Below are 26,093 nucleotides of genomic sequence, written 5' to 3' on the forward strand. Positions count from 1 at the left end.
ATATAAAATGCACTTTTTGCAACTAATATCCTAATGCCAAGTTGCGTACATCAACAGAATGCTCGGACTGGTATGAGACCAGTACCACACCAAATATGCACCATACGGTTTTCCGGACACCATGCGGCTGTCCTAATGGCATGTAATGTGAGAAAGAATGTAATGCTAATAACCAAGTAACAGACAAAAAAAGACGACAAAATTAGCCAAGATTGCTACATTTTTTACTCACCAAAGACACCATAGACTAGATGAGAAAGTTGTACATTAGGAGTAGCACTTTTATAAACTCTCAGTATATGAAAGTTTATTTAGAAAATAACATTGGAAGTTGTTTTCATTTGGCATTGGCTTTTGAGGTTTGGCTTTAAAATTATGTTGGGTTGCTTTTGACAGATTTGGCAACCCTGAGACTAACAAAAAACAAGTGTTCACTGAACACATATTTAAAACATAAAAATATGTTTAACCCGGTCTAAATAGGATCATTATTTTATTATTTAAAGAGGTATTTGGCTTATATAAACAAATAAACAAAACAAAAAATCAATGTAGAGTGCACCAATTGCAACTGTCTTGACCGATTTATATTTCCGTCGGAGGGGGATGGGAGGAAAGAACTGTCGATCTGAGTTTGCCAACAACCATTATTGGTTAGTGTCAGTAGAGTACAAATAAGACGCCAAAATATGCCACCCCTAACCCCAAGAGCTCAGCCATCCTGCTCATTTACTGCTCCAATTTTATATATACATGTTAAAAATCATAAGGGATAGCAGGTAGCCCAAAATGTTACTTTTATATGCGCATCAATTCTACAGTGATCCAAAAATTTATGTTCTTATTTCATGTGAAAAAAGGTATTCGATAAAAATTAAATAAGGTAAGCCAAATACATCTTTAACAAGATTTGCAGTGGAACAACTATAGCTTAAACAGGAAAAATAGTACCACAGTCTCTCACAGAAAACAAACATAAATACAGTTTTAGTACATTGTTATTTTAAAGTGTTTGTCAGAGCAGCACTAAACTTGGCCTACAGACTATTACCTGTAATTTTAAAATATCTGGCAAAAACCTAAAACATCAAAATTTGATGCTTGTCTAGATGTGCACATTTTAAATACAGTATCACAAGTGAGAAGATAAATTGCTACCTTGCCATCTACTGGTGAAAATGTGAAATATCAAATACTGAACATTAGATTATACTAGATTAAAAGCCAGACAATTTCCCCTGACGCACACACATACTGTGTACGACACATTGGGTTAACGCTGTTTCTCTGGAAACTAATGAGATAGAGTATAAATCTAACAGCACTCCATTTGAGCAACCTTTGCCTGAACAGATAGTTAAATTCACAGCTATGACAATAGAAATCTAGACCTAAAACTCCTAGTTTTTTTTTTGAAACAGTAAAACAGTCCCCCCCCCCACACACACACATGTCCTCACTGTCCCATCAAAGGTCCATTAACATGCGTGCTTTGAGCTGTTTGATTTTGAGGGAGTAGTATTCCTCCTGTAGCTGTAACACACGTTCTTGACGGCGAAGAACAGATATCTCTAAAGTCTTTTTTTCTGCAGAGGGTGACAGTGGGCATATAGGACTGACTGGAACATTATCTTCACTATTGTTGGTTGTGTTATTCAGAGGCAATTCAATGTTTATAAAAGGTGTAACTGTAGTTGGAACATATTTCACTTCCATTTGTTCCTCCTCCTCTTCTTGACAGCTTGTACTGTCTTCTTCAGCCCTAAAGAAAAATAAAGGAAATTCATGTAACAGTTTATTGGAATCGTAACTGTAAAATCCATAAGTTTAATGGTCCTACATGCTAGTCTAATTGAGGCAGTTATCATCCTTATTTGTAAATAGATAAAAGGTTTTTATGCATGCAGAAAATAAACATAAAAATAATAAAACTTGTTGCAAAAAGTTACACACAAACAACTACAGCAACATCATGTCACCAACAGATGTCTGTTAGCACATGACATGTTTATGGTCATGACAACACAATGACAAAAACACTGAACAAGTATGGTATGGTGGCAGGGGACGTGGTTAAGCTCTGCACTGTGATGGGAGCGAGGGGCAGGTGAGTCGGAAGGAACACACACCTTAGATTTGCAAAACCCAGGTGGAGTCTCAGCAGTCCAAAATATTGTGTGCATGATGCACACAATATTTAGTGTAACCCAACTACAGTGGATCGCCATAAACACCTTATACCAGGACCTGAAAAATTAGCTAATCTCCACTTTATTCCACTTTATCTCTACCTTTTATGCTGGACTGTCATGTAACAGCACAATGATCCCACAATTGATATCTGAATGAGTAAGAGACAAAAATGAAGGAGTTGAAATGACCAAGTCAAAGTTTAGATCCCGGGCCAATGGAGATGCTGTAAAAATAAGTCAAAATATCTGCAAAATGATATGAGAGACTGATAAACATTAACTTCAAGTTTTAGGCAGTAGTGTCCTTTGTGGAGGTGCCCCTCCATGATTTCTGTTTTGAGAACCAGCACAATGAGAACATCTTTAACCAAGTTAGAGCTATTGGTGGTCAATAGCTCCAGCCTTATGTTGCACTTAACACACCCACCTATTTAGATTAAGAAGAGATCACAATAAGTAATGAATTATATCTAAACTAGAATGTCATTCATCTACAAAGTAGTGGCCAATTTGTTTGGCAGCATCTGTCAGGCACCTGTAGGCACCTAGACCAAGATAAGACATACCATACTCTCTGGCCCATTTCTATTGGCCAGGGTTTTGAGAATGCCATTGGATAAATCCACTAGACACTGCAAGTTCCACTGTATTATTACACTTAATGACTTATTTTTAATGTCACTAACTGGACCTCTCTGAATTATTAGGGATTCTACACCATGTATTCTACATAAATATATATGCGGTAGTGTTTGCCATCTTACAAACAGATAGCATGATTCATAAATTCATTTATGATGATGATTGGAAATGGGATATGTGGCTTGAGAAACAGCTATTTCCAGTATGAGGTCCCACAAGCCCACACAGGGTTTACCTTGTTTGAATTACTGTATGGACACAAGCCCCCCTTCTTTTTTTCCCTTAGCAGAGTTACCCGTCTCTGTACTGAACTCTGTGTTACCTGAAATCTGTGTCCTTTTTCTGTAGTTTGAGGATTTCCAGCACTAGTTTGGTCACTGGATTGATATGTTCTGCAAAGAAAAAAAGAAAAAAAAATCAACCAGAACATCTACTTGGTGTAGTCATAAAAGTTAAGACATTTAATAAGCAGTTCTTTAAATTACATCTTTATTTGTCACAGCTATACAAAATATGACATGCAGTGAAATACTTTAAAAAATAGAGAAATGTATGCTAGAAAATACAATTTAGAATTTACAACGAAGTCCACTATCAGCTTTTCAGGGAATTATTCGGAACAGAACTTGTATACTAGCAGAAAGGAAATTTTAATTAATACAAATTGTCCTTATACAAACTGATGCTGACATAGAGAACAGCAAAAAGAGTCAATCAGGAATAGGCCATCAGAATGTAACCCACAGGTTCTGATTTTAAAATACTCAGATGGACCTATAAAGCAGTAAATCATCTTGTGCCATGGTACCTGAGTGAAATGTTTGGGTTTTATGATCTGACATGCCTACTTTAAGCAAAAAGTACAGCCTCTTTGTTGGTACAGTGAAACCTCGGATTGCAAGGAACGCAAGTGTTCTGCAAGACGAGCAAAGATAATAAATCTTGACTTGAAAAAAGAACAAGTCTTGATTTACGAGTACTGAGTATCATGTATTACGCATGCGCTTCTTGTTTTGACGCAGGGCGTCACATGATTACAGCTGAGCCAATGTTTTTTCTTGCTCTTGTCCTGCGGAATTGTGGGTAATCGGTACTCCTGCTGGGTCTTAGTGCGCGTCTCTTAATGGTATAATCAACATCCGTGCACACGTGTACTGTTTACTATAACACTGTGACCACGTGTTTGCATAAAACATATTTTATTTTGTGTCTGTACAGCGCGGGTGTAAAGCAAAAGCAAGTCTCATTACAGAGATTAAAAATCCATTTTCTTTCTCTCTGCTCAAGGCTCAGCCTGCTCTTTGTGTCTTTGTGCGCGTCAAGGTTCCACTATACTTTGTATTAACAACACTACAGCAGGAGAAGAGTATTTCCTTATAAAGCCCCAAAGTTATGAAATAGCCTTCCAATTAATGTTTGAGACACAGGAGAGAAATAATACAGTATATAAGGAAATAATCCCCTGCTACACTAATGCACTTAACCCCAGATTTCACTAGTGCTTGAATGCCATCAAGGTAGAACGTTTTCTCAGTATTCCAGAGCCATGATCTGACTTTTTTTGTATTTTGCACAATAAAAAGTACTAGTTGCACTTAAAACACCCACACATGTCCATTTTCTGAGGCTGAGGATGGTTACAACATTGGCCAATCTGTTGCTCATACAAATAAAAACATTTTTCTACCTGTAGGTGACTTTTGGGATACCAAGGCCTCTCTTGCTTTAGCTTGCTCTATGAACCAGTGTCTCTCACACTCCTTTCCTGTACGAGTAACATCAGGGTAAGCAGTGGAGATTTCCTCTGCAATCTCGTCCCATGCCCATCGTCGGTTGGTAGCTGTCTCACGGCAAGAATGCCTCCCCGTCAGCAAACCTTCTCTCCTGGCTTTCACTAGCTGCACCAAGAGCAGCTTTTGCTCCGTAGACCAGTTAGGCTTCCTGGGCCTCATCAGTACTTCCTGTGGTAACGATATATAGATTATGATTATGAGCAAAAGACAAGCAGTTTGTGAACAAAATAACCAAAACACATTATGGTTACCTTTAACATGTACATGTGATTGTCATAGTTTTGATTAGCCAAATAATTTAATGTGCTTCTGATAATTATAGTACTGATGTCTTATCCACTATGAATATGACTGAATGTACATTAAAATTAAAGCATTTTTCTAAATTGCCCATGTTAAAGTTTTAAACATTTATTATCATGTTATATTAGTTGTATTAAGCCTTTTAAATTGCTCTTATTCCACTGATGTACTTCAAACAGCTGCAAGTTAGTAATTTTGGCCCCCAATTTATTTTTTTAAATGGGGCTTAAATAATTTTGATTGCAACAGTATATATAAAAATATATGCAAATTTAGATTACAAAGATTGTATAGTCTGCAAAACTCATTTTTGAGACAATCTGCACAATTTTGGGGTCAAACTGCTTTTCAATATTTATCAAAATTATACACTTGTACATTTAACATTTGTACATAATCTCGCTGCTTAATGTCTCTAATCAATTCTAAAGAGGTGGAGTTTATTCCACTTGACTTTTTGCATCAATTTGAAATAAACTTAAACCAGAATTACAGGACAATATTATGAAGCCATGTACCAAAAATGCTCATGATCATGCATGAAGGGTAAAATCAAATATAGTAACTGTTTCTAAAAAATATTATGTATGTTTAAGCTAAAACTTTGAATATCGCATCTCCAAGCTAACTGCCAAATGGATGTTTAAATGCTGATCCAGTTACTTAAACACAACCATCCCCGAGCAAACATTTTACAAAACTTTCAACCATTTTTTCAAAACTTAAATGTATGGTGCCTATAAGAATATATTATATATATATATATATATACTATTATTTAACCTGGCCTCTCAAATGTTTAGTAAACTTATTCATATGCAAAACAGTATTTAGAACTTGCAATTTGGGTGACAGAGGCTAATTTATTTATACAGTTATAAAACAGTGTTATGTTATTAAATTTGGTCACACAATACCTCACATCCTACTTAACCAAATTAATTGACACATGCCCACTTAAAGAGATGTTAAAATTAATTTACCTTTTGGCTTATCGACCACAAACACAAAAACATTTGATTTAAAACATTAGCAATGTTTCCAAATCTAAAACATTCAACATTAAACCACTGACAGATGAAGTGAGTAACACTGATTATCTGGGATGTATTAGGAAGCAAGCCAGTTCTCAAAGTTGTCTAGAAAACATGTAAGAGCCTTACAGACTTCACGTCTAAATTGTGATGGCTTGAGGATTGGGTCAGAGCATCTCTAAAATGCCAGGTCTTGTAGGGAGTTCCCATTATACAGTGGCTATCTTTGACCAAATGTGGTCCAAGAAAGTACAGCAATGGAGGAAATCGAGTAATGGAAGAAGGTGGCCTGGTCTGAGAAACCCTGCTTTCTTTAACATCACTTGTGAAGGCAATGTGCCAAATGTGGGGAAGAGAGATGGCCCCAGGATGCAATATGAGATTTTTTCCTTGTCAAACCAGTCAAAAGTAAAGCTGTGTCAGTTGCATAAGGTGTTTAATAAACATGTTCTAGTGTATTTTAAATTTAAGGTTAATACCCTTGACCCTGGAGATTACAGTGCTACAAGGCCACAGTGCTAACCGCTATGCCACAACGCAAAATGTATAACAAAATGGGTAAAAAAAAACTACCAGATGTATCACTAAGTGTACAATAAACTCAAAAATATGTTCTGCCATCTGTAAAAATTATTTTGTTAAAAAAAACTTCTGCACTGTTAAGAACCTGCCAAAAATATTGACCCACCATCAGAGATGCCATAGTTCATCCACTTTTCATATAAAGCAAGACATCATTTGCTGCTGTAATTACATAACCATAATATAACTGTTATTTATCTTTTAAAAAATGAGTAAAATGTTGAAGGGTATAGGATCTTTTTTTATTATTATTTAAGAAAAAACAATTTATTCAAACATGAACTGCTTATTTAGCCTGGAAGTGCTAAGTGCAAACTTACTTTCACTCACAAGTTTTCATGTTATTCGCACACTATGACATCATAGTGGCCGAAGGAGTCTATTGTTCTTCTAAGGAATTTTTTAGGGCCCAAGCATCATAGTGTATGAAATCATCAAACATTTAGGGATTTTGGGAGGTTTAAATTTATTATACTTACTATAACTATTATTTGAGCCACAAGCACTATGACATCAGTCCTATGTGGTCAGTGTGTATGAGGACCCTCTTGTTCTCCTAAGAAATCTTTTTTCCCAGTATTTTCGGGGTCTTGCTTTAGGTCTTTGCTCAAAAAGTCATGGAAATTGACAGACAGGTTGAAATCTGCTACCATTAGATGCCTGAGAGCCACGGATGTTTGCTGCATAGATCATACACACGTGGACGTATAAATACGAAATCCGGTAACCATTTAAGGCTCATTGAGCTAACCAACTTTTGCATTGCATGTCATGGGCTCTACCTAACAAGAACTTGGTTATTTTGGGTCATATGCAAAATATTCACACATATTTCCCATGGAATTTATAAGAATGCCATACGACCCTCTTAAGGTTTTGACCTATTGTCATTTCATTTTCATTTAGTTTTTTGATGCCACGATCGCCCTTATCTTGCTCATCAGGGAAAATCTGATCATTTTTATTTATACATATTTTCTCACACATTTCATACTCACATTCCTAATTTTCTTTTGATTATGTAAAGCTGCTTCACGAGCACATGATTCATGATTCACCTTATCCTTCTTCAAATGATCGATATCCAGCTGCAGCTTTTCTTCTCGGAGCAAAAAAACTTCCTTCTGCAGTTCAATCACATCTTCCCAAGGAGGTTCCTTCAATTTCCTGCAACACAAGTTAGGTGATTTTAGTAAACATAGTGCATGCTACTCTATCAAAATTTTACTGGAAACGTAACAAGTGCTGACTTGCCTTCGTCTTTAAAATGAAATTCTTTCAGTATTACCAAAGACGAAGCCACAGTCCAAAGGCAGACTCTCTTCCCAATATGAGTAAACAACTCTTGATTGTGGTAAATACCATTTTTAAGCATCTTCCATTGACAGTAAAAAAGTCATTAAGCCAACTTTGTGGCATCTGACGGCTGTTGCAAAGTAGCTTCCCAACCACCATGAAACATACACGATAGCTGCAAATGTGTATGCTTTATTCAAGTGAAGTGCTAGATAATGAAAGAAAGCAGGATAGCCTAAATAGACTAAGGTAGATAGATTTTTACAATGTTATTATTAAGGATTCATTGGCTTCTTTAGTGTTGCTTGAGCAGACCAACAACAACGAGTGTTGCTTGAGATATATAAGTATTTGACAGGGTTAACACACAGTATCATAACAAGCCATGAAGGCACGGTCCAAAAATTTACTTCTCAACCCAAATTAACTTCTTTTTAGGTAGAAGAGAATTACTCCTGGCAATTCTCCCAAACAAACCATACTTCAGTCTTCTTCTAATAAAGCTGTCAAGTACTTTAACATTTAGCATGCACAGAAATTGAGATGTAGCTCTTGAATCCTTTTGTATTTCTCTAAGCAATGCACAGTATCTCGAATGAGCTGGGACGGAAACTCATGGGAAGGGTGGCAACTTGAATTTCTTTCCCTTATAAATAATCTTACACTTAGAACAATGAACTCTAAATTGTTTTATAACCCTTTCCAGACTGTTGTGCAGCTACAATTACTTCTCTAAGAATATAACTGCTTATATCTTTCCTTCTTGGCATTGTGTTAACACACCACTGAATGCCCAGACCAGAAAACTGCCAAAACTTTTGTTTTTAGAAATTAGCAGCATCTGGCTACAACTTAAAATCTCTTAAATCCTACGGAAGCAGCAAGTATTGCCCACATGCTTATGCTTTTTGGCTTCATTTTTGTTAAATAAGTAATGGCATGATGAAAACATATAATTTTTTGTTTTGTTTCATATACTGTTCATACATACACAATACCAGTAAAAGGTTTGGACACACCCTCTTCCTCAGTGTTTTTTCTTTATTTTTTGTTATTTTCAACATTGTACATTAATAATGAGGACATCCAAACTATGAAAGAACATGTATGGAATTATGGAGTAAACAGAAAAGTGTTAAACAACCCAGAATATATTTTTTATTGAAATACATTCAGCTTTGATTCACAAGTTACCTGAAGTATATTTCATTTCTAGGTGTGTCTTGTCAATGTTGTGTCAATTGCCCCATTATGGCTACTACAACTATTGTACAAATCCATATTCTGTACAGTAATGAAACACTCAGATAAGTAAAGATAAAATACAGTCCATCATTACTTAAAGAAATGAAGGTCAGTCAATCCGAAAGATTTCAAGAACTTCAAATGTATCCTAGAGCCGGATGATATGTCCTATAAATTTAATCTATTTTAAAACACTTATTTATCTTTAAAAAAAAAAAGAAGAAAACAGTAGAGGATATAGGATCTTTTTTTATTATTATTATTCAAGCAAAAACAATTCAGCCAAACTAAACTGCTTATTTGGGCTAAAAATGCAAACTTACTTCTAAGTTTTTATGTTATTTTAGAAAAGCAGTAATCAGTACAACCACATCTATATCTCTTTTTGGGATTAAAAGAATACAAACTTTGACCAGTTTTACAAGTTCTGGTTATTCCAGCAAAATAAACAAATATAAAAAAAATATAAGGGATTGGTAAAGTGCAAGCTGCGGACTTAAATTACTTTTTGTAAAATAAATACTTCAAAAAAATAATAAAGAAAATAGAATTTACAGATCAACAACAACAACACAGATCTACAGATGCTGCCATACGAAAGTGAAATTTTTTTACGTTTCAACGGCGACATAAGTCATAAATTCGAATTAATCGGTAATAACGATTAATCGCACAGCTCTAATGTATCCCCAACTGCAGAAATTAAAACCATCAAACACTATGAAACTGGCTCTCCTAGGTACCGTCTCAGGAAACGGATCCAAAAAGCTTTGCTGCAGAGAATAAGTTTATTAGAATGACCAGCCTTAGAAACCGCCAATTTACAGCACCTCAGGTTAGACCAAGTTCAGAGGAGATGAAAGTCAGGCCTTCATGGTGGCACTGTGCAAAGAAACTAATACCATGGGAGAACAAGTAGGAAAAGGCTTGCTTGGGCTAAGAAACACAAGGAACAGACTTTAGGTCAGGGGAAATATGTCTTTTGGTGATGAACCCAAATTTACGTTTTTCTGCTGTGCCATTGTTGGCTTTATAAAGGGTGAAGGGATGGTTCCTGAATGTTTTGTCCCCACTGGGAAGCAAGGAGCAGGAAGTGTGATGTGGGGAAGCTGTTCTGGTAACATTGTTGGGGGGAGGGGGTCTACCTCATGAGGCTGACAGAGAATGGAAAGAATGTGCAAAGCTGTCATCAAAGCAAAAGATGGCTACATTAATGATTTACACATATTCTGGGTTACTTATCACATTTTTGCTGACTACATAATTCTATATTTGTTCTGTCAATTTCAATTTCTCCATTATTAATAAAATACAATATATAATAAATCCAATCCAATACTAGCAAAGTGTACCTAATGAAGTTGAGATGAACAGTTTTGATAATTTTTTAGCTGCTGACAGAATTTCTCCCAAATTCAAAATATAAATATTGTTATTTAGAGTGTATATTTAAAGGAAATGAAAGACATCAAAATAACCCAAGATCATGCAGTATTTGCAGAGCTTTAATAACTTAAATAAAAACAAAATGCAAATAATTTGTAAACAAATACTGTTAATGCTTTGGCTAAATAACAATAAAATAAGAAATTAGTATTTGGTGGAATAACCCCAATTTGCAATTACAGATTTCATGTGTTTTGGCATGCTCTCCACCAGTTTTTCACATTGCTGTTGGCTAACTTTATACCATTCTTTTTGCAAAAAAAGCAAACAGCTCATATATATATATATATATAAATATATATTATGCTGCTTCAGTGTTTTGGCATATACATACAAGGGGATGATGACTGGCGTCTACTATTACGCTAGATGATGCTGCAGACTTTTACAGACGGTGAGGAATGCCTGACACGCTCATGCTATGACCAACGTTGATGATGACACTCCCTACTGGTAAAAATCATCCCCTGCTCGCCATTACATTTTTTTTTTTTAATGAAATTTTGGTTTTATAAAAAGATAAGCACTGAAACAGTCACAAGAACAAATGATTAACCTGGCCACCCTCAGTTCTCTGATATGAACACCTAGTACACATGTAGGATTAACTGAAGACCATGAGATTCTAAACAAGTGTACAAGATATCAAAGGGAGAACCTCAGTGCTCTTATGTTTACTGGAGAATTAAATATCGTGTGGTGGCTTAATTACAATTAAAAAGCATTTCTCCAAAAACAACAAGAAAAATTAGCTTTAATTTATTGTAATTGTACAACATGTCAATAGGTTTAATTATCACTTAAATCATAATTGACAGTACACAGAATACAACTGCTACATACACTATAATAATACTAATACCAGAACTACTGCTATAGATTTCTTTTTATTTAACACAGGTTTTAGTAGCTGGTAGCACTTGGGCAATAAAAAAAATAATTCCATAAAAGTTTTTCTTTTTTAAATTACACGTTATGGTAAATTTTACAGTTATTAACAACCTCGAGTGTTTTCTTGGCCAATATTATCACCAGGATTAACGTGTTAAACCTGTTAGGATTAACTCCTAGCAAGCTAAAATTAATACTAGCAGGCTAGCTTTAAAGTAGCACGGCTTCGTCGCTAGGTTTGTGGTAACAGTATTTTTCCTAACAATTGCCACTTACCCCGTATCTATGTTAATACAGTTTAATTCCGACGCCAGAAAGAAATATGATGAAATTGTATTTATCAGGTTGCTTATTTTTCCAACGGGAACAGACGGGAAGTGAAGCTTTACTTTATTTTTTGGCACTTGTAGTCTGTAGTAAGTTTCTCTTCGATAATGAATAAGTATAGTGCCCTGATATAGAGACTCCATTTCCCATGGTGCACTGGAGGAAAAGGTGGGCAGCCGTTCCTCTCGGGTGAAAATGGCGGCTCCCTTAACACTAGTCTTGATTTTAGCAGTGACAATAAGAGCAGTATTATTCCGTTCTAGTTTAGCTACACTGATCGCCGACAGGGTTGAAGTCGCGTCTCCTCTAAATTCGTGGAAAAGGGGTATGTCGTGTTATCAGCAAATGTTTATTCATTTACACGACGAGTCTTTTGAACAGCACATCTTAGCAGAAATGTCAGCGAGTCGCTGTAAATTAGCCGGCGATCTTAGTTTATAAAATACATACATAATTAACGCGTGTGTATGTTGTTGTTGTTTTTGTTGTTGCAGTTGTCGAGGGTCTTGCCCTGTTGGATCTGGGGGTCTCGCCATATTCGGGAGATGTATTTCATGAAGTGAGTATATAGTCTTATATAGACATGTGTGTGCATCCCTGTCAAATCACGCGACACCACTTGTTCTTGGACCGATATGCTTTAGACATGTACTGATAAGAAGTAGTGTGACTCGTATCATTTTAAATCTGTTCACTTAAGTGACGGGTCGCTTATAACTTTCTCGTACAGTAGCTAATAAATACACCTGCCATCAGTGAGCTGTAGCGCCCAAGCGCGCCTCGTAAACAGCGCCCCTAGTGGCCAGTTCTTTCAAAGATTCACAGATCCATAATGAGAGCACTGCAAGTTTCACTCTCTCCCTCCCACAGAGGGTTGACCTCAGTAATAGGATAAATTGGCTGTAAATCCAATAGTTTGTAAGTAGTTAGTTTGCAAAATAAGGGTTTGATTAGTAGATTACACAAATGATTATATTATATTACATTACAAATGTTAACGTGTTATTGAGGTTCACACATTTTAAAATCGTTGGCACTAATTTTCGAAAATATGTTATGTCCATCATGCAAATTATTACAAATTGAGGCGATCTACACTGTCTAGGTTTTGTGGGGATAACTCGATGTTAAACCTGTCCCATACTTAATAATAAATTTTGTTTGGATGATGAGTTTTTTAAAAAAAAAGATCATTACATTTAAATAAGGACTCTGTGAAAGAAATCACACACACACACACACACACACACACACACTATAGATGCTTTCAAATAGCAAAATCAAAGCGGAAATATTTCACTGTTGTTACACCTCAGGGTTCTGTGTAAAAGGGTCAGAGGTGAAATCGGGGGTCGTTGTTGTTGCACCTTTAAGCCAGAAAAAAATGTAGTGACTGGGCCTAGATGAGATCTTGTAAAAGGAAGATCCCCCATCACAGAATGGGGGTCTGACATTATGAGGCGTGTGATGTGTGCAATCCGTGGCTTTAGCTGAGACTAAGACTGACCAGCAGTGCCAGTCCTTTTATTTCTGTATCGCAGTAAAATGATGTAAGTGTTTCAGAGTGCAATTCACCGCATTGGGCCTATTTTAGCATTATAAGGAGTAATAAAATGTAAAAATAACCTTTTCCTGAAATATCCCGCTTAATGTTTGGTTGCAAAAATTCAGTTTCATCTATGAATGGTTAGAGCTAAGATTGCCAACTCCATGAAACTGAAATATGGGGAGGGAGAGGGGGTGGAGGTTACAAATGGTTTAATGTGTTCATTCACAAGAAATTTAACTTTGACATCCCTTGTATATTATTTTTTTATTCTAGTGTATATGTAACTGACTACACCACAAGTTCTCTTCTGTATTTTCATCGTTGCTGTAGTTTTTGCTCTGGTGCTTTGGCACCTCAACTTCCCCCTCAGGCTGCTAATGTTAAGACACAAATCATTGGATATAAAATTATATCTAATGTTATGTAAGCTAGCAAACATACATTACTGTAAGTGCTATAAACATTATACTCGCCTATTTACTACATATAGTACACAATTTTGTCCTCATAAACATATAACAGCTGCATACCTTTTATCTTTTGCCTGTTTATCCTTTGTATTTTTTTTTCCTAAACTGGGCACCTAATGGCACTGACCTTATCTTATTTTTACATTTAATTTATTCCTTTAAGCATCAGGACATTTATGCACTGAAGAGTCGAGACTAAACCATTTCATCTTGGTGGTGTGTGGTTATATATCATTCTGATATAATAACAGCAGAATAAAATATGGAAATATACAGTACATATACATAGTATTTAGAATAAACTGCAGTTTATTTATTAGCATTTAATAGTGTAGTTTGATCAATTTTACTAATTGCATTGCTGTATAAAGTTGGGTTTGTACAAATGTTATCATTTTCATCTTAATTGTTTTTTTTTTTATTATTCATTTATTTCTTTTCTGCCACCAAGGGGTTGTGAGTCACAACTAATGAGCAGAGCATTCTCTGTTCTGTTGTTTAGCAGAGAGCAAGACAGACTGGCTTCCATATTTTACAGAATGGCTGGCAACACTAGCCAGAGCATGACCGTCTGTGGCATAAGAACAAACTTCCCCTTATAAAGGCGCGACACAAAGAAAGCAGGTTTTTCAGCATTGTTGGGTTTTTAAGTCAAGTTTATTGAATGCACTTTTTAAAAAAACAGGGAAAAGTTAAAAAAGTGGTTCACAACGTTAAACACAAATTATTAAAACAGTCGTCCATAATACAAAGACAAAAAAGAATAATAATTATATATACATATATAGATGGATATTGTCTCAACCAGGTGTGAAAGCCATTGAAAAAGGCTGGGAAATGGGGGAAATAAGCAGCGAATTTGAAAGACAGCGACCTCAGAGCAGACTCTGATGCGATTGGTGAGACGTGTACAGTAGTGGCAGTGGTAACTCCGCAGGTTAGGAGTCAAACGTCGGCGGTTTAAGCCCCAGCTCCTTCATGGCTAGCCCTTGCTCTCTGGTACCCAACTTCCTAAGCTGGTATATGCTAGAAAATAGATTTTTTTACTGATCGTAATGTATATGTGACAAATAAAGACCTTAACATAATAAAATAAATGCTGGCAAAAACCACTCTACACTCACACAGGATTCACCTGCCCTTGTGGTGCTGAAAGCAGTAGACGTGTAGTATTTCTGGTACATGCAATATTACACTATTAATTTTATGAGGATTAAATTTTATTCAGTTATACTGTACCAAAAAAGGTTGCACACACTGTATAATGCGTTAGACCACCTTTAGCTTTGATTGTGGCCAGCATTCACCATGGTATGTTCAGGACAACTTTATGTAATGAACCAGTCTGTACAGTCCTCTCCAGGACATCCCAAAGACATCATTGTGTGTCCTTCCAGGTTTTAATAATGCATTGTTCCTAACCCAGTTACAGTCATTTCAGAAGTCTCCTCCGTTGTTTTGATTGCTTGATACAGGCCATGAATTTGATCCTTCTAAAGCAACCAGTTCAGGAAGAATTCTGCACTGTGTTGCGCCTCCACGTTTTGTATTAAAGGAACGGAAGTGGAATTGAGGGTCATTGTTGACGGGTCTTAAATCCAGGAACAGAGGCAGTGACAGGCAAGATGAGATCATCCTCCCCCCACTGCGTTTTTGTGATGTGAGATCACTGTCAGGAGTACATCAGAGTACATCAGACATTCCCGAATGCAACTGGCAGCACATTCTAGCATTAGGGGAGCATTAGGGGAGCGTTAGGGGAGCGTTAGGGGAGCGTTAGGGGAGCGTTAGGAGAGCATTAGGAGAGCATTAGGGGAGCAGAGTAAAATGTAAAAATAACCTTTTTCCTGGCACATCCCACTATTGTTGGAAGCTGAAAGTTGAATAACTGCAGTAGTTATCACATCATTGTCTCTTAAAAGTTTACTTGTTTAAATTCAAACTGTGACTTTTTATTTTTTATGCCCAGGCAATGTATGTACTTATTATTATTTTTTTAAATGTATGCTCAAAATAAAAAAAGTTGCTTTCACACTTTTATAACATTAAACATTGATTTATATTCGATTAATAGACTACTTTTTGTATTTTTTAAAAAAACACCACTTGGCAAATTTTAAAGATCTAATTTAACAATAAGGGTAAAGACTGCATTTGGTGTCATTGTTCCGCCTAAGACACTGAGTAGAGTTCATAACTAAGCTACTGTATAATAAGCTACTGTATAATTTCCTTTATGTTTCATCTTACTGTTAAGAGCAGGAAAGTGCTTCTACCACATTCTGAGTTCCCTACTCTACAAGTAAATGACAGTTTTTTTCTCCTTCTTTCAGACACCCCTTATCATATACCTCTTTCATTTTGTGGTGGACTATGCAGAGATTGTATTTATGGTAAGTATGTAGCTTAATGTTATTACCTGATTTTTATAATATATCGTGCAAAAAATAGGGTAGAAACGGATCACTAGGGTAAATCTAAGATAATCTAAACTATTTAATGAAAATCTGAGTATTTTGGAACCACAAATGAATTCAGGTCTGCAGTGAAGCTCCAAAACCTGGTCCTGGAAGCCTGTGTAGTGTAGTGTTTTTTTTTCCTGCACTTATAATTTGCTTCTCAGCTCAGGACGGGCTCTTGATTAGCTATCACACAGCCTGGTCCCCAAAAAATCTGCACAGTTTAATATTGTATTATTTTAGCTTTAGTTTTATGGTGCACAATGTGGTGGCCGGAGTGATTCCTCATGCTCGCAGAGCCATTCTTTCACAATTTGAATCCTGACCAATTGAGGCACCCCCCAGATCATAGCACTGCCTCCAGAGGATTGTACAGTGCAAGATGGGTGCATCACTTCATGAGCTTTGCTGCTTATCCCTTCTAGTCTAGATACTGTGCTTAATCCCCTGTCTACAACGTTGCACTAACAAGTTAGAAATCCTGGTGTGTTTCTGATCACTGGAGCTACAGTAGACCTGGAGATAGTTATACATGATTTTAGCTCTTCCCTGCTTCACTGCTATGACTCCCTGTACATGGGGTTGCCTTGTTCCACCCTTGCTAGTCTGCACATAGTTCAAACACAGCAGTCAGACATTTAACGAAAGAAAGAAAAGACAACGCTTCCTTCCTGTTTTTATATGCTATGTACTGCAGGTTATATTAATGTTCTACCGGACAGCACTTCGGGTGCACTGCTGTTGGAAATGTTCGATGCAAATAATGTGATTTGACTTGACGTAACCTACCCTGACACGCCCATCACCCTGGAATAGGGTAAATCTGGACTCATCGACCACGAGACGTTTTCCCATCGTTCCAAAGTCCAGTGTTTATGCTCGCTAGCAAATTGAGGCTCTTTTTTTTCTTATGGTTTTCTCATGGCTGTTTGGTGTGAATACTGTTTAATCCCAAAGCTATGATTTCTACTGTCATTCTGTTAATAATGCAGCTTATCCGGATAGTAGTTATCCGTATCCGGGTAGTAGTTATATATTATAAGAAGATATTAAAATTATTCTGTGTGCAAAGAAATCATGATGTTACTGTTGTCGAAATGATCTGTGGTTATTTAGGTTTTGTCATATTTTTGTTAACAGATAGCAGATGCAATCACAGCAGTTGCCCTCTATATGTCTATCACAAGCTACAACAAAAATGTGGTGAGTAGGAGGAAAAATTGTTTGGATATATGGTTCATTCCATATCAGTTCATACACAGCAGGGTGGCTGCACCATGGTGTGTGTATATATTGTATATGTTTGTACAAATGGAGTAATATCTAATAAAAATCGAAACGTCTATGCATATTTACAAAAAAAATAAGCACGGATTGGGAGATAAGAAGCATAAAGTATTATGAAAAATGGTGTTACATGATCCTATCTAAAAAAAATCACCCTTTCACCCAGATGAGACACTTTTTTTGGACCAATACCATGTTATGGTCGAATGCTTATTGGCAAATGTTTAAAGCAACTTTTCTCCAGTTTGTGTGAACTAAGATTAGGTACAATATTTTGTATACCTTTGTAGTTGTTTATGTATGACAGAATTTGAAGCCTTTTTTCCAGCTTACTAAATGGGGCTTTGCAACTTATTCAACCCCAGGAGCTCTTCAGTCAGCTCCACTGCAAATGTGGTGGAAGCACCAGAGATGGAGCAGCACTGCAAAGAGTGTTTGAATAAAAATCTTTGGACGTTCTATTTTCTATTGTTATAGTTCAGAAAACAGAAGTTTGCTTTGGATGCAGACAAGTATCCACACGACTGTCTGGAGCTCATGCGTTCACCAAAAGAGATGTTCTACATTCCTCTCAAAGTGGCCATGTTGTGAGTGTTCACCTTTTATTATTCATTTCTATTTGATATACCAGACTGGAGAAAAAGGATCCAGGTAACTCAGTTTGTGCCTAACAGTTTTCAAAATTATTTGCTTTATTGAAATTTCTTGTGCATCCAGTTACCTGCTGAATCCCTTCAGTATCCTGTCCTGTGTGGCAAAGTCTACCTGTTGTCTAAACAATGCCGTAATTGCACTCTTCATTCTCTGCACACTAAAAGGTAAATGGATTTCATCTGCATGCATCACATTTTAAGACGGGTATCTCTTAGCAAAATACTGTACATTTAATGGTTATAGCAATGGTTTTATAGACGAAGAAGCGTCAATAGGCTAGCTTCTGTGTAATTAACTAACATTGATTAGCTCTTTTTCTTAAGTTTTGTTTACAGTATGAACAATTTGACAGAAAAAAAGTAATAAATGCCATTTTCAGACTTTTTATTTAATTAGAAAATTATTTCATTATTTATATTTTTTCATTATTTCATATTTAATTATTACACGTCCTCTCTTTATAAGCTTTGAACTTCCATGTTTTAGGCAAATCACAACACACAGTGGCTGGATCCATTTGAGAAAAGCTAAACGCATCCCTTCCTTCTGTCCCTTGATCAGTAAAGCGAAACTACTTTCTGTACTTAGGTTTTCTTTCGGCTACAGAGTGAATTAAATGTGTTCAGTGGGGTTTTGGAAAATGTTGAAAGAGATTTAGCCCCTGTTACTGCCATTGCAGTTTCCACAGCATAAGTGAACTATACAGTAGGTGTGTGTCGCTTAATGCCTGCGATACGTCCCGTCATATAGGACACGATGAATTGCAAACTGACAGTTTTTGTTTCTCATGATCTTCAACAATCTTTATAAATTAAAGTTAGGTTTTTAAAAGATTTTGTGTACAACAGAACTCACAGCTTTACGGTAGTGAATCACTACTAATCTGTTAGTTTACTTATTAGTTTACGATATTTTCAAAATTAAAACTTGACCAACATGCATAAACATGACTAAACTGCATACTTTATTAACCACAGTCACAACGACAGACTGATTTATCTGTTGTAACAACTAAATAATAAATCAGTAAGAGTTTTCAGAGTTCAAAGGTTTTTTTAAGCTTTTTGAAAAATCACTCAGAATTCATATTTGTATATCCAAAACTATTTTGACATACTATTTTAGCATTTGTGCTTTTTAACACCCCTGTTACTTAAAGAAAGCATGCGCAAAATATTCTCTATCAGTTTGCAATACTACTCGCTTCATTTGAAAAAACACATTTTTCTCCAAACTGCAAAAATGGAACGGGCTCATTTTGCTGTCAAAGCGTTCACATGTTGATGAATGTGTCTGAAAAAGCAATTTTTTTTGAGACAGAAGTGGAAGTTATTCTGTGTATAGATTTTCGCACTTAACCGTGTCTAGAAAGATGGAAAAAAACTAAGAATGAAAGTTCACTTGGTGTCTGTGGGTGGAAGCGCCTTGTGTATGAGAGGTCAGAGGAAAATGGCCGGAGTGGTTCAGACTGCCAGGAAGGGGAACGAACATTATAATTAATTAAATGTTGTTTTACAACCTAGCCAAGTATGGATGCTGCACAGCATGGTTCAAGAAGCAAACGTTCTAAGCAAAGAAATCCTTAGTCTTCATTTTTTTTTAAGCTTCCATGCGATACATAACTAAACCTCGAATGATGGACTAGGTTGGCTAATCCTTTTATTATTATTATTCTGCGTTGTGTTTGGGGACTGCCATCACATTGCTCTCACTGATTGGGACAGAGGTTGCTGCTGGATTTCACCAACGTTTCGGTGCATGCGAATATAAACCCGTATTTACATGATGCACATAGCGGATTATCTTTTTAGAACTGCAACCAAAACATAATTCATCAAACGTAATAAATAGTCGTGCGCTTCAACTTTTGTCCAGCACAATGTCTGGGTAAGACTGACAAGCTATCTTGCAAGGCACAGACAGTGCAACTGTCCAGCTAGGTTAGCAACTGTGAGGGATGCCACTTAACATCTGTCACTGTAGACATTAAACTGGACAATACTGCTTTACTGGACTGCTGTTCCGACAGGTCACTCTGATAAAGTTTCTTCTTTTTTTCCATTGTTCAAAAGTTAATTACATTTAATCCTCTCAATATTTGTCCACTGATTGCCGTTTGATATGATAGGGACGGGCTTGATTATTTTTCAGGGACTTGCACAATGTGACTGACTTATTGAGCGTACAGAAAGGGGCAGCAATGCCAAGAAGGACATGGTAACTCAATTAATCTCTCTTTAGAACTCTAATGAGCAAAAAGCAACTTGAACCATGCACAGAACCCTGCTCAGATCAGTGTAAACCATAGAGACTGTTTTAACACCCAGGAGTTTAGCAGTTTATTAAATACTCAATCGAGTTCATCTGGAACCAAAACCATATGAGAAAATGTTATTTTTCATTTTGATGTTTGATTTAATCCTTTAAGCTCCTGTTCGTTGTGCTCCTGATACATGATTGACTGATTTAAATAACTACATTATTGAGCAGCTTTATAGATGCAGTTTGGACGAGGACATCATTTTCATGCTTTTCCCACTGCAATGGATTTAAGACTGAATCGAAGTTTATACTTTCAGCTCTAATCCAGCTGATCAGTGTGTATTGTTTTACATTACAACAAAGTACGGTATTAAAATGTAATGCATGCCAGTCAGCCCTTTACTCTTAGGGCACCCAGTCCACAGTTTTGTATTAAATCTATTAAGCAAAATCTGATTTGAATGGTTTTCACCCTGTACACCTTTTCTGTATGTTTTAGGAAGTGCCTTATTAAGTGCAATCTTCTTATCCTTGGCAACCTATCAGAGCATCTATCCTCTCACATTGTTTGCTCCTGCTCTTCTTTTCCTGCTACAGGTGATGCATCATGATATTTTCACTACAGAAATACCAGATTAGTTTTTGTATCTCAACATAAAAGCACTGAAATAAGCTACAGACAACCAACAACCGAAAAACTGTAAATTCAAAATATGTCTGACCCATTCTCCCCCCACCCCCTATTTTTCTCTTTGACAGAGGTTATATATTCCAGTCAACCCATGCAGGAGTAGTTTTTGGTTTTTCACACTCCAGTACGCCTTCATGTTTGTGGGAAGTCTGATTGTAATTGTCTGCCTGTCTTTCTTTTTACTTGGATCTTGGGACTTCATTCCTTCAGTCTACGGATTCATGTCAGTATAAAAGTGGGAGGATTTCCTTTCCCCTCCATCTTCTTATCTATATTATAGTATTATTTACTTTTTATATTTAATATAAAGACTTTTTTGGCTAATGGTTTAAATGTAGGCATTTTTCTTCTGAATTTATATTTGGGTTATTCCTATGCTGGAGTTCATATCTCAGCATATGTTGCATAAAACCTTGTTTGTTTCTGTATCCCGCAGCCTCTCCGTACCGGATCTTACTCCAAATATCGGCCTCTTCTGGTACTTCTTTGCTGAGATGTTTGAACATTTTCGTTTCTTCTTCATCTGCGTCTTCCAGATTAACATCTTTGTGTATACCATCCCTCTTTCTATCAAACTCAAGTAAGACTACAGATTCTTTGGTTATATTGTAAGTAGTCATACAGGTGGATGATTTTAGTAGTGGATTCAGTCTGGGAGCAACGGTGAAGTAAAATATTTTCCTTTTCTCACACAGGGACCATCCAGTATTTCTCATCTTCATGCAGATCGCCATCATCTCTATCTTTAAATCATACCCCACTGTAGGAGACATAGCACTCTATATGGCCTTTCTGCCTGCCTGGAGCTATCTGTACAGATGTAAGTAGCTGTGTTATTCTAATGTGGCTAAATCCCCCTAAAACAATGTGCAAGGTCTAATTCTTAGTAATGCCAGATTTTATTTAATCTCAATTTTGTCATCTTTACAAAGCTTTATGGTTGAACAGTTGGTTCAGGAAGAGAGTCACATGGAGACCCTTAGGAATTGGCATCAATTAATTTAGGCATTTCCACCATTGTAAGATAATTATTATTATTTTTTTCAGTTTTGAGGAACATCTTCCTCTTTTCCTGCATTCTGTTGGCGTGCTCCGTCCTCTTCCCTGTTCTCTGGCATCTCTGGATCTACGCTGGCAGTGCTAACTCAAACTTCTACTATGCCATCACACTACTCTTTAACGTTGGACAGGTAAGCAGGTTTTATGCGTCATTTACTTAACATGTATCAAAACTAATGATTTTAGATATTAGACATGCAACCAACGGTAACAAATATCTCTCTCTATATATAACCTGAAAAATAAATAACAGAGTTGCCCAAAACTTAAATACTGTTTGATACAACCCCTAGAAAAATTCTGGGTTCATTGCATTTGGATGTTTTTTTTTTTACTTTGTAATAAATTAACAAATGACGGATATGACATTTTTTTTAAATAGGTCATCATTCACACTTTGTTAAATGTACCTCAGAAAAATTACTTGCTTTAAAGTTGTTTCATCTTAAATTTATTCTCTACTAATACGGTAAGATGAATTTTTTAAACGTATCTACTTTGACCACCCTGAGACCCCCTGCACCCGATCCTCCCTTCCAGACTCTGACTTCTTTTCCTTGCCACAGACATGTTTTTTTTTTCCCCCTCACTTTCATTATCTATATGCCCTCTGTCTTCTAAACACTTGAAGATTTATTGCCCTACACCTTGGATCAAAGAATTAAGAACAGCAGTGAGAACATGGAAGAAGTCACTTGTCACTAATGTTGTCACGATACCAAAATATTTGTTTTGATACGTTTGTGAATTTCCAAGCTTTCTGAGAACTCTTACAGCAGAAGCCTAATTGGTTTGTGAGATACTTCACCTAGGAACATTTTGCTGAAACCCATTTTATATGCATCATAAATCAGGGACAGGTCTCGACATTAGCACTTGGCTGCATTCAGGGGCAACTTGTCTCTGCACTAATAAGGGCAAGTGTTTTCCCTCCCCAGGGCTGATATGTGACCAGTTCATATGTTACATGTGGTGATGCAAATTTCCCATTTTGGTGTAATTATTTCATTTGCCCATTTCCTGAGTCTCCAGCGCAGTCGCATTAGCTGCCCTAGATGCGGTAGCACGTCTTTAGCCAGTAGCCCACTTTTTACCAGAGTCCTTGGTACATAACTCAGGAACCACTTCTGCCCCAGATCTGGTAGCATTGAACTTGATTTCAATCTTAAATGTAATTACATTTCCATTGGTATTGTTTTGGTTGCCTGGATGTCAGTTCAGGTCACATCGACAATGAGACCACCTTCTTGTTTTAAAATAACAATACCCTTTTCAATGTATAAATATTTATGAATATGTATAGTCCTAGTACAGTCATGTGCCAAATTAAGTAACCCAAAATAGTTTTTCCCAAAAAATGGTGCTGAGTATTACAGCCAAACAGCTCCTCTTTGGTCCATCTGTCCATAGGACTTCAGTCCAAAAGTTTTGTGGTTTGGACTTTAACATTAAAACTTTGATCAGTGAGGCCTGTAGGGTCTGGGACGTAGCTCTTTGTGTGTGCGCGTGTGCATGTGTGTGTGTGAGCATTGCATGGCCTGACCTTGGGGTGAATGTGCTGAAACATCTACTTCTGGGAAGATTGCCAACTGTCTTGAATGCTCTCCACTTGTGAATAACATCTCTTACTGTAGAATGTTGAACTCCCAAGTTGTTTGAAAATGGTTTTATAACCCATTCCAGACTAATGTGCAGCAAGAACTGCTTCTTACCGACCACTGCTTATGTCTTTCCCTCTTGACATTGTGATAACATACCTGAATGCTCCAGATCAGCAAACTGCCAAAACTTTTTTATAGAGGTTTGTACACCTGCTGATGATCAGTTACTCAAGGACTGAGGATTAGCAGCAACTGGCAGGAACTTACCCTCTTAAATCCTGTGGAAGCAGTCAGGGGGTAGTTAGTATTACCCACATTTGCTTTCATTTTGGTTTCATTTTTGTTAAATAAAGTATTGCATTGTGAAAAAGTTCTATCTTGTTGTTCGTCTGAGGTTATTTAAGCCCAATACTGAGACCCACTAAGATTAAATGATTTTTGTTCCCACACAAAAAAAAAGGTCCTAACTTTTAAACAAGACTGCATGTCCTTACTGACAATATGTTCATTTTTGCCTGCAAATATTCCTGAGTTCCCAATAACTGCACAATTTGTGCTTTGTCCCTCCCTGCAGGCATAGTAATTACCTGTTCTTCACAGAAAAAGACATAATTTGATTTCCATGCAATGTTTATACACTATAATAAATGTGTAATTATTTGTGTGTGTGTGTGTTTTAGATCCTACTCATATCAGACTACTTCTATGCTTACTTGCGACGGGAACATCACCTGAGCCAGGGGCTGTACCTGCAGAGAAAGGATGGCAGCGAGGCCACACTGGTGTTGAAATGAGCTCGAAAAAAGCAGCCTGCTTACCTGGTTACCTCTTCTCTTCCTCTATCCTTTCCTGGACAGATTTTTAACCATTTTTTCCCCTCAACCCAGCTTTCATTTCAAAAGATAAAAATTTTGTTTAGCATTAATCTGGAAAGTCACTTCAATTATCATGTCGCAATGAAAATAATAATGAAATTGTATACTACAGTGAGTGGCCTACCATTTTTATTTTTTATTTCTTTTTATTGTTCAAGAGGTGCAGTTGACCAAATGAGCCATGGAATTCATTAAACATCTTAAATATCTAGTGCTTGATGTTTAGGTTAACTTAAATCCGCATCATGAAATCAGATAAAGGGCTATTTACTAATGCATCATTCCAACCGATTCAGTGCAGTGGAACCACTAGTCACATGTTCCTAAGGTGAAACGATCATACAAGTTGTTTTAAGTTATTTAAGAAATTAAACTTGCAACAAATGCATCAATAGTGAGTTATGCATCTCCACCTATTTATTTTTACAAAACTTGTGTTATAGTTTTTGTTGAAGCATTTGGTCATTGATTTTGACTTGTCTGAGGATATCTTTTTCTAAATGTAAAAGTCGAACAAATACTGCCTCTCCATTCAGTGTTTTCTCTGAAGCGATGCTTCTAGGACTGATGATGATGATGATGATGATGATGATAATGCAGCAGGATTTTTCTCAAGATTTATCTACAATGATTAACAGAACATATGCTGTAATATTTGTCTCTACATTTTGTGTACTGTTTCAGTTGTTATGGGTTGTTTTAAGGGGAAGTTGGACTTCTGTGGGAGGCAGAAGGAGAGTTACATGAAAACACACCATGCAAATAAAGAATAGTTCCTAAATATTTGGATTTTTCCAGTCTATGGCTGTAATAGGAGGCCTTTTCTAATGACTAGGGTTGAAAATATGAGTAATTGTTCATAATGTATTTGGGAAGTATTTTCAAACGTTTTTAACTTTTTGAAATCAAAAACTTAAATTCCCCACATTTTTATAAAGAAAATTTTGAAGGTCTTTGTCATTCTGCCAATGTCTGTATGCTGTGTGTCAGTAGGATGGGATAATATAAAGTGTGTTTATGTTTCAGTTTGAAGCAATTTAAATAATAGATAAAAAAACACCATTTAAATAAGCAAATATTTGAGATTTTAATTGTACTTTCTGATCTTTAATTCAGTACAATGTGTTCAGAAAGTCTCTCCTCACCGACCACGTAGAGTTGTAGTAGTGCATTGACGCACTTTTTTTAACCCTAACTTATGCAGTGAGTAGCTTCTCATTTCTTAAACATTCATATCAGGTGATGTATCCCATAGTTGTCAAAAAGATCAAGGGACGAGGTATTGGCATAATTAAGCAAAGAAAACAACAAAGGAAATTGCTGAAATTACTGCAGTCAGGTTAAAAACTGTTCAAAGCATTATTAATACCTGGAAGCATAGTGGACGTTTCTTTGCAGATGAAATGTGGTTGGAACGTTTAAAAGTTATAAACGA

The 26,093-nt window shown here is 36.4% G+C and overlaps 2 protein-coding genes across 2 annotated transcripts; one reads left to right on the forward strand and one right to left on the reverse strand.

Moving 5' to 3' along the window:
- Nucleotides 1-481: 481 nt before the first annotated feature.
- On the reverse strand, nt 482-11,817 carry si:dkey-6e2.2 (uncharacterized). Its single transcript, XM_053498109.1, has 5 exons — nt 11,701-11,817; nt 7,605-7,713; nt 4,522-4,795; nt 3,157-3,226; nt 482-1,762 (listed from the first exon to the last, which is right to left on the reverse strand). Exons 3-5 carry the CDS (start codon nt 4,784-4,786, stop codon nt 1,468-1,470), a joined length of 630 nt encoding a protein of 209 aa, XP_053354084.1. The 5' UTR covers nt 4,787-4,795; nt 7,605-7,713; nt 11,701-11,817; the 3' UTR covers nt 482-1,467.
- A 110-nt stretch (nt 11,818-11,927) lies between these two features.
- On the forward strand, nt 11,928-25,439 carry pigu (phosphatidylinositol glycan anchor biosynthesis, class U). The gene is made up of 12 exons (XM_053498108.1): nt 11,928-12,076; nt 12,246-12,310; nt 16,104-16,163; nt 17,370-17,432; nt 17,994-18,103; nt 18,234-18,334; nt 20,932-21,029; nt 21,192-21,346; nt 21,560-21,703; nt 21,819-21,943; nt 22,171-22,313; nt 24,464-25,439. The coding sequence occupies exons 1-12, from the start codon at nt 11,947-11,949 to the stop codon at nt 24,575-24,577; spliced, it is 1,308 nt and encodes a 435-aa protein (XP_053354083.1). The 5' UTR covers nt 11,928-11,946; the 3' UTR covers nt 24,578-25,439.
- Nucleotides 25,440-26,093: the final 654 nt, after the last annotated feature.

The sequence above is a fragment of the Clarias gariepinus genome, chromosome 6 (genome assembly GCF_024256425.1).
Source record: "Clarias gariepinus isolate MV-2021 ecotype Netherlands chromosome 6, CGAR_prim_01v2, whole genome shotgun sequence".
NCBI lineage: Eukaryota > Metazoa > Chordata > Actinopteri > Siluriformes > Clariidae > Clarias > Clarias gariepinus.

Bases quoted from the DNA above. Each gene is read 5' to 3' on its own strand.
- si:dkey-6e2.2 (XM_053498109.1), bottom strand. From the start codon at position 4,786: ATGAGGCCCAGGAAGCCTAACTGGTCTACGGAGCAAAAGCTGCTCTTG. The intron at 3,227-4,521 runs GTAGAAAAATGT...TTTTCTTTGCAG, and splicing joins ATCCCAAAAGTCACCTACAG to AACATATCAATCCAGTGACC. The intron at 1,763-3,156 runs GTAACACAGAGT...ATTTTTCTTTAG, and splicing joins AAAAAGGACACAGATTTCAG to GGCTGAAGAAGACAGTACAA.
- pigu (XM_053498108.1), top strand. From the start codon at position 11,947: ATGGCGGCTCCCTTAACACTAGTCTTGATTTTAGCAGTGACAATAAGA. The intron at 12,311-16,103 runs GTGAGTATATAG...TCCTTCTTTCAG, and splicing joins CGGGAGATGTATTTCATGAA to ACACCCCTTATCATATACCT. The intron at 21,704-21,818 runs GTAAGACTACAG...TTTCTCACACAG, and splicing joins CCTCTTTCTATCAAACTCAA to GGACCATCCAGTATTTCTCA.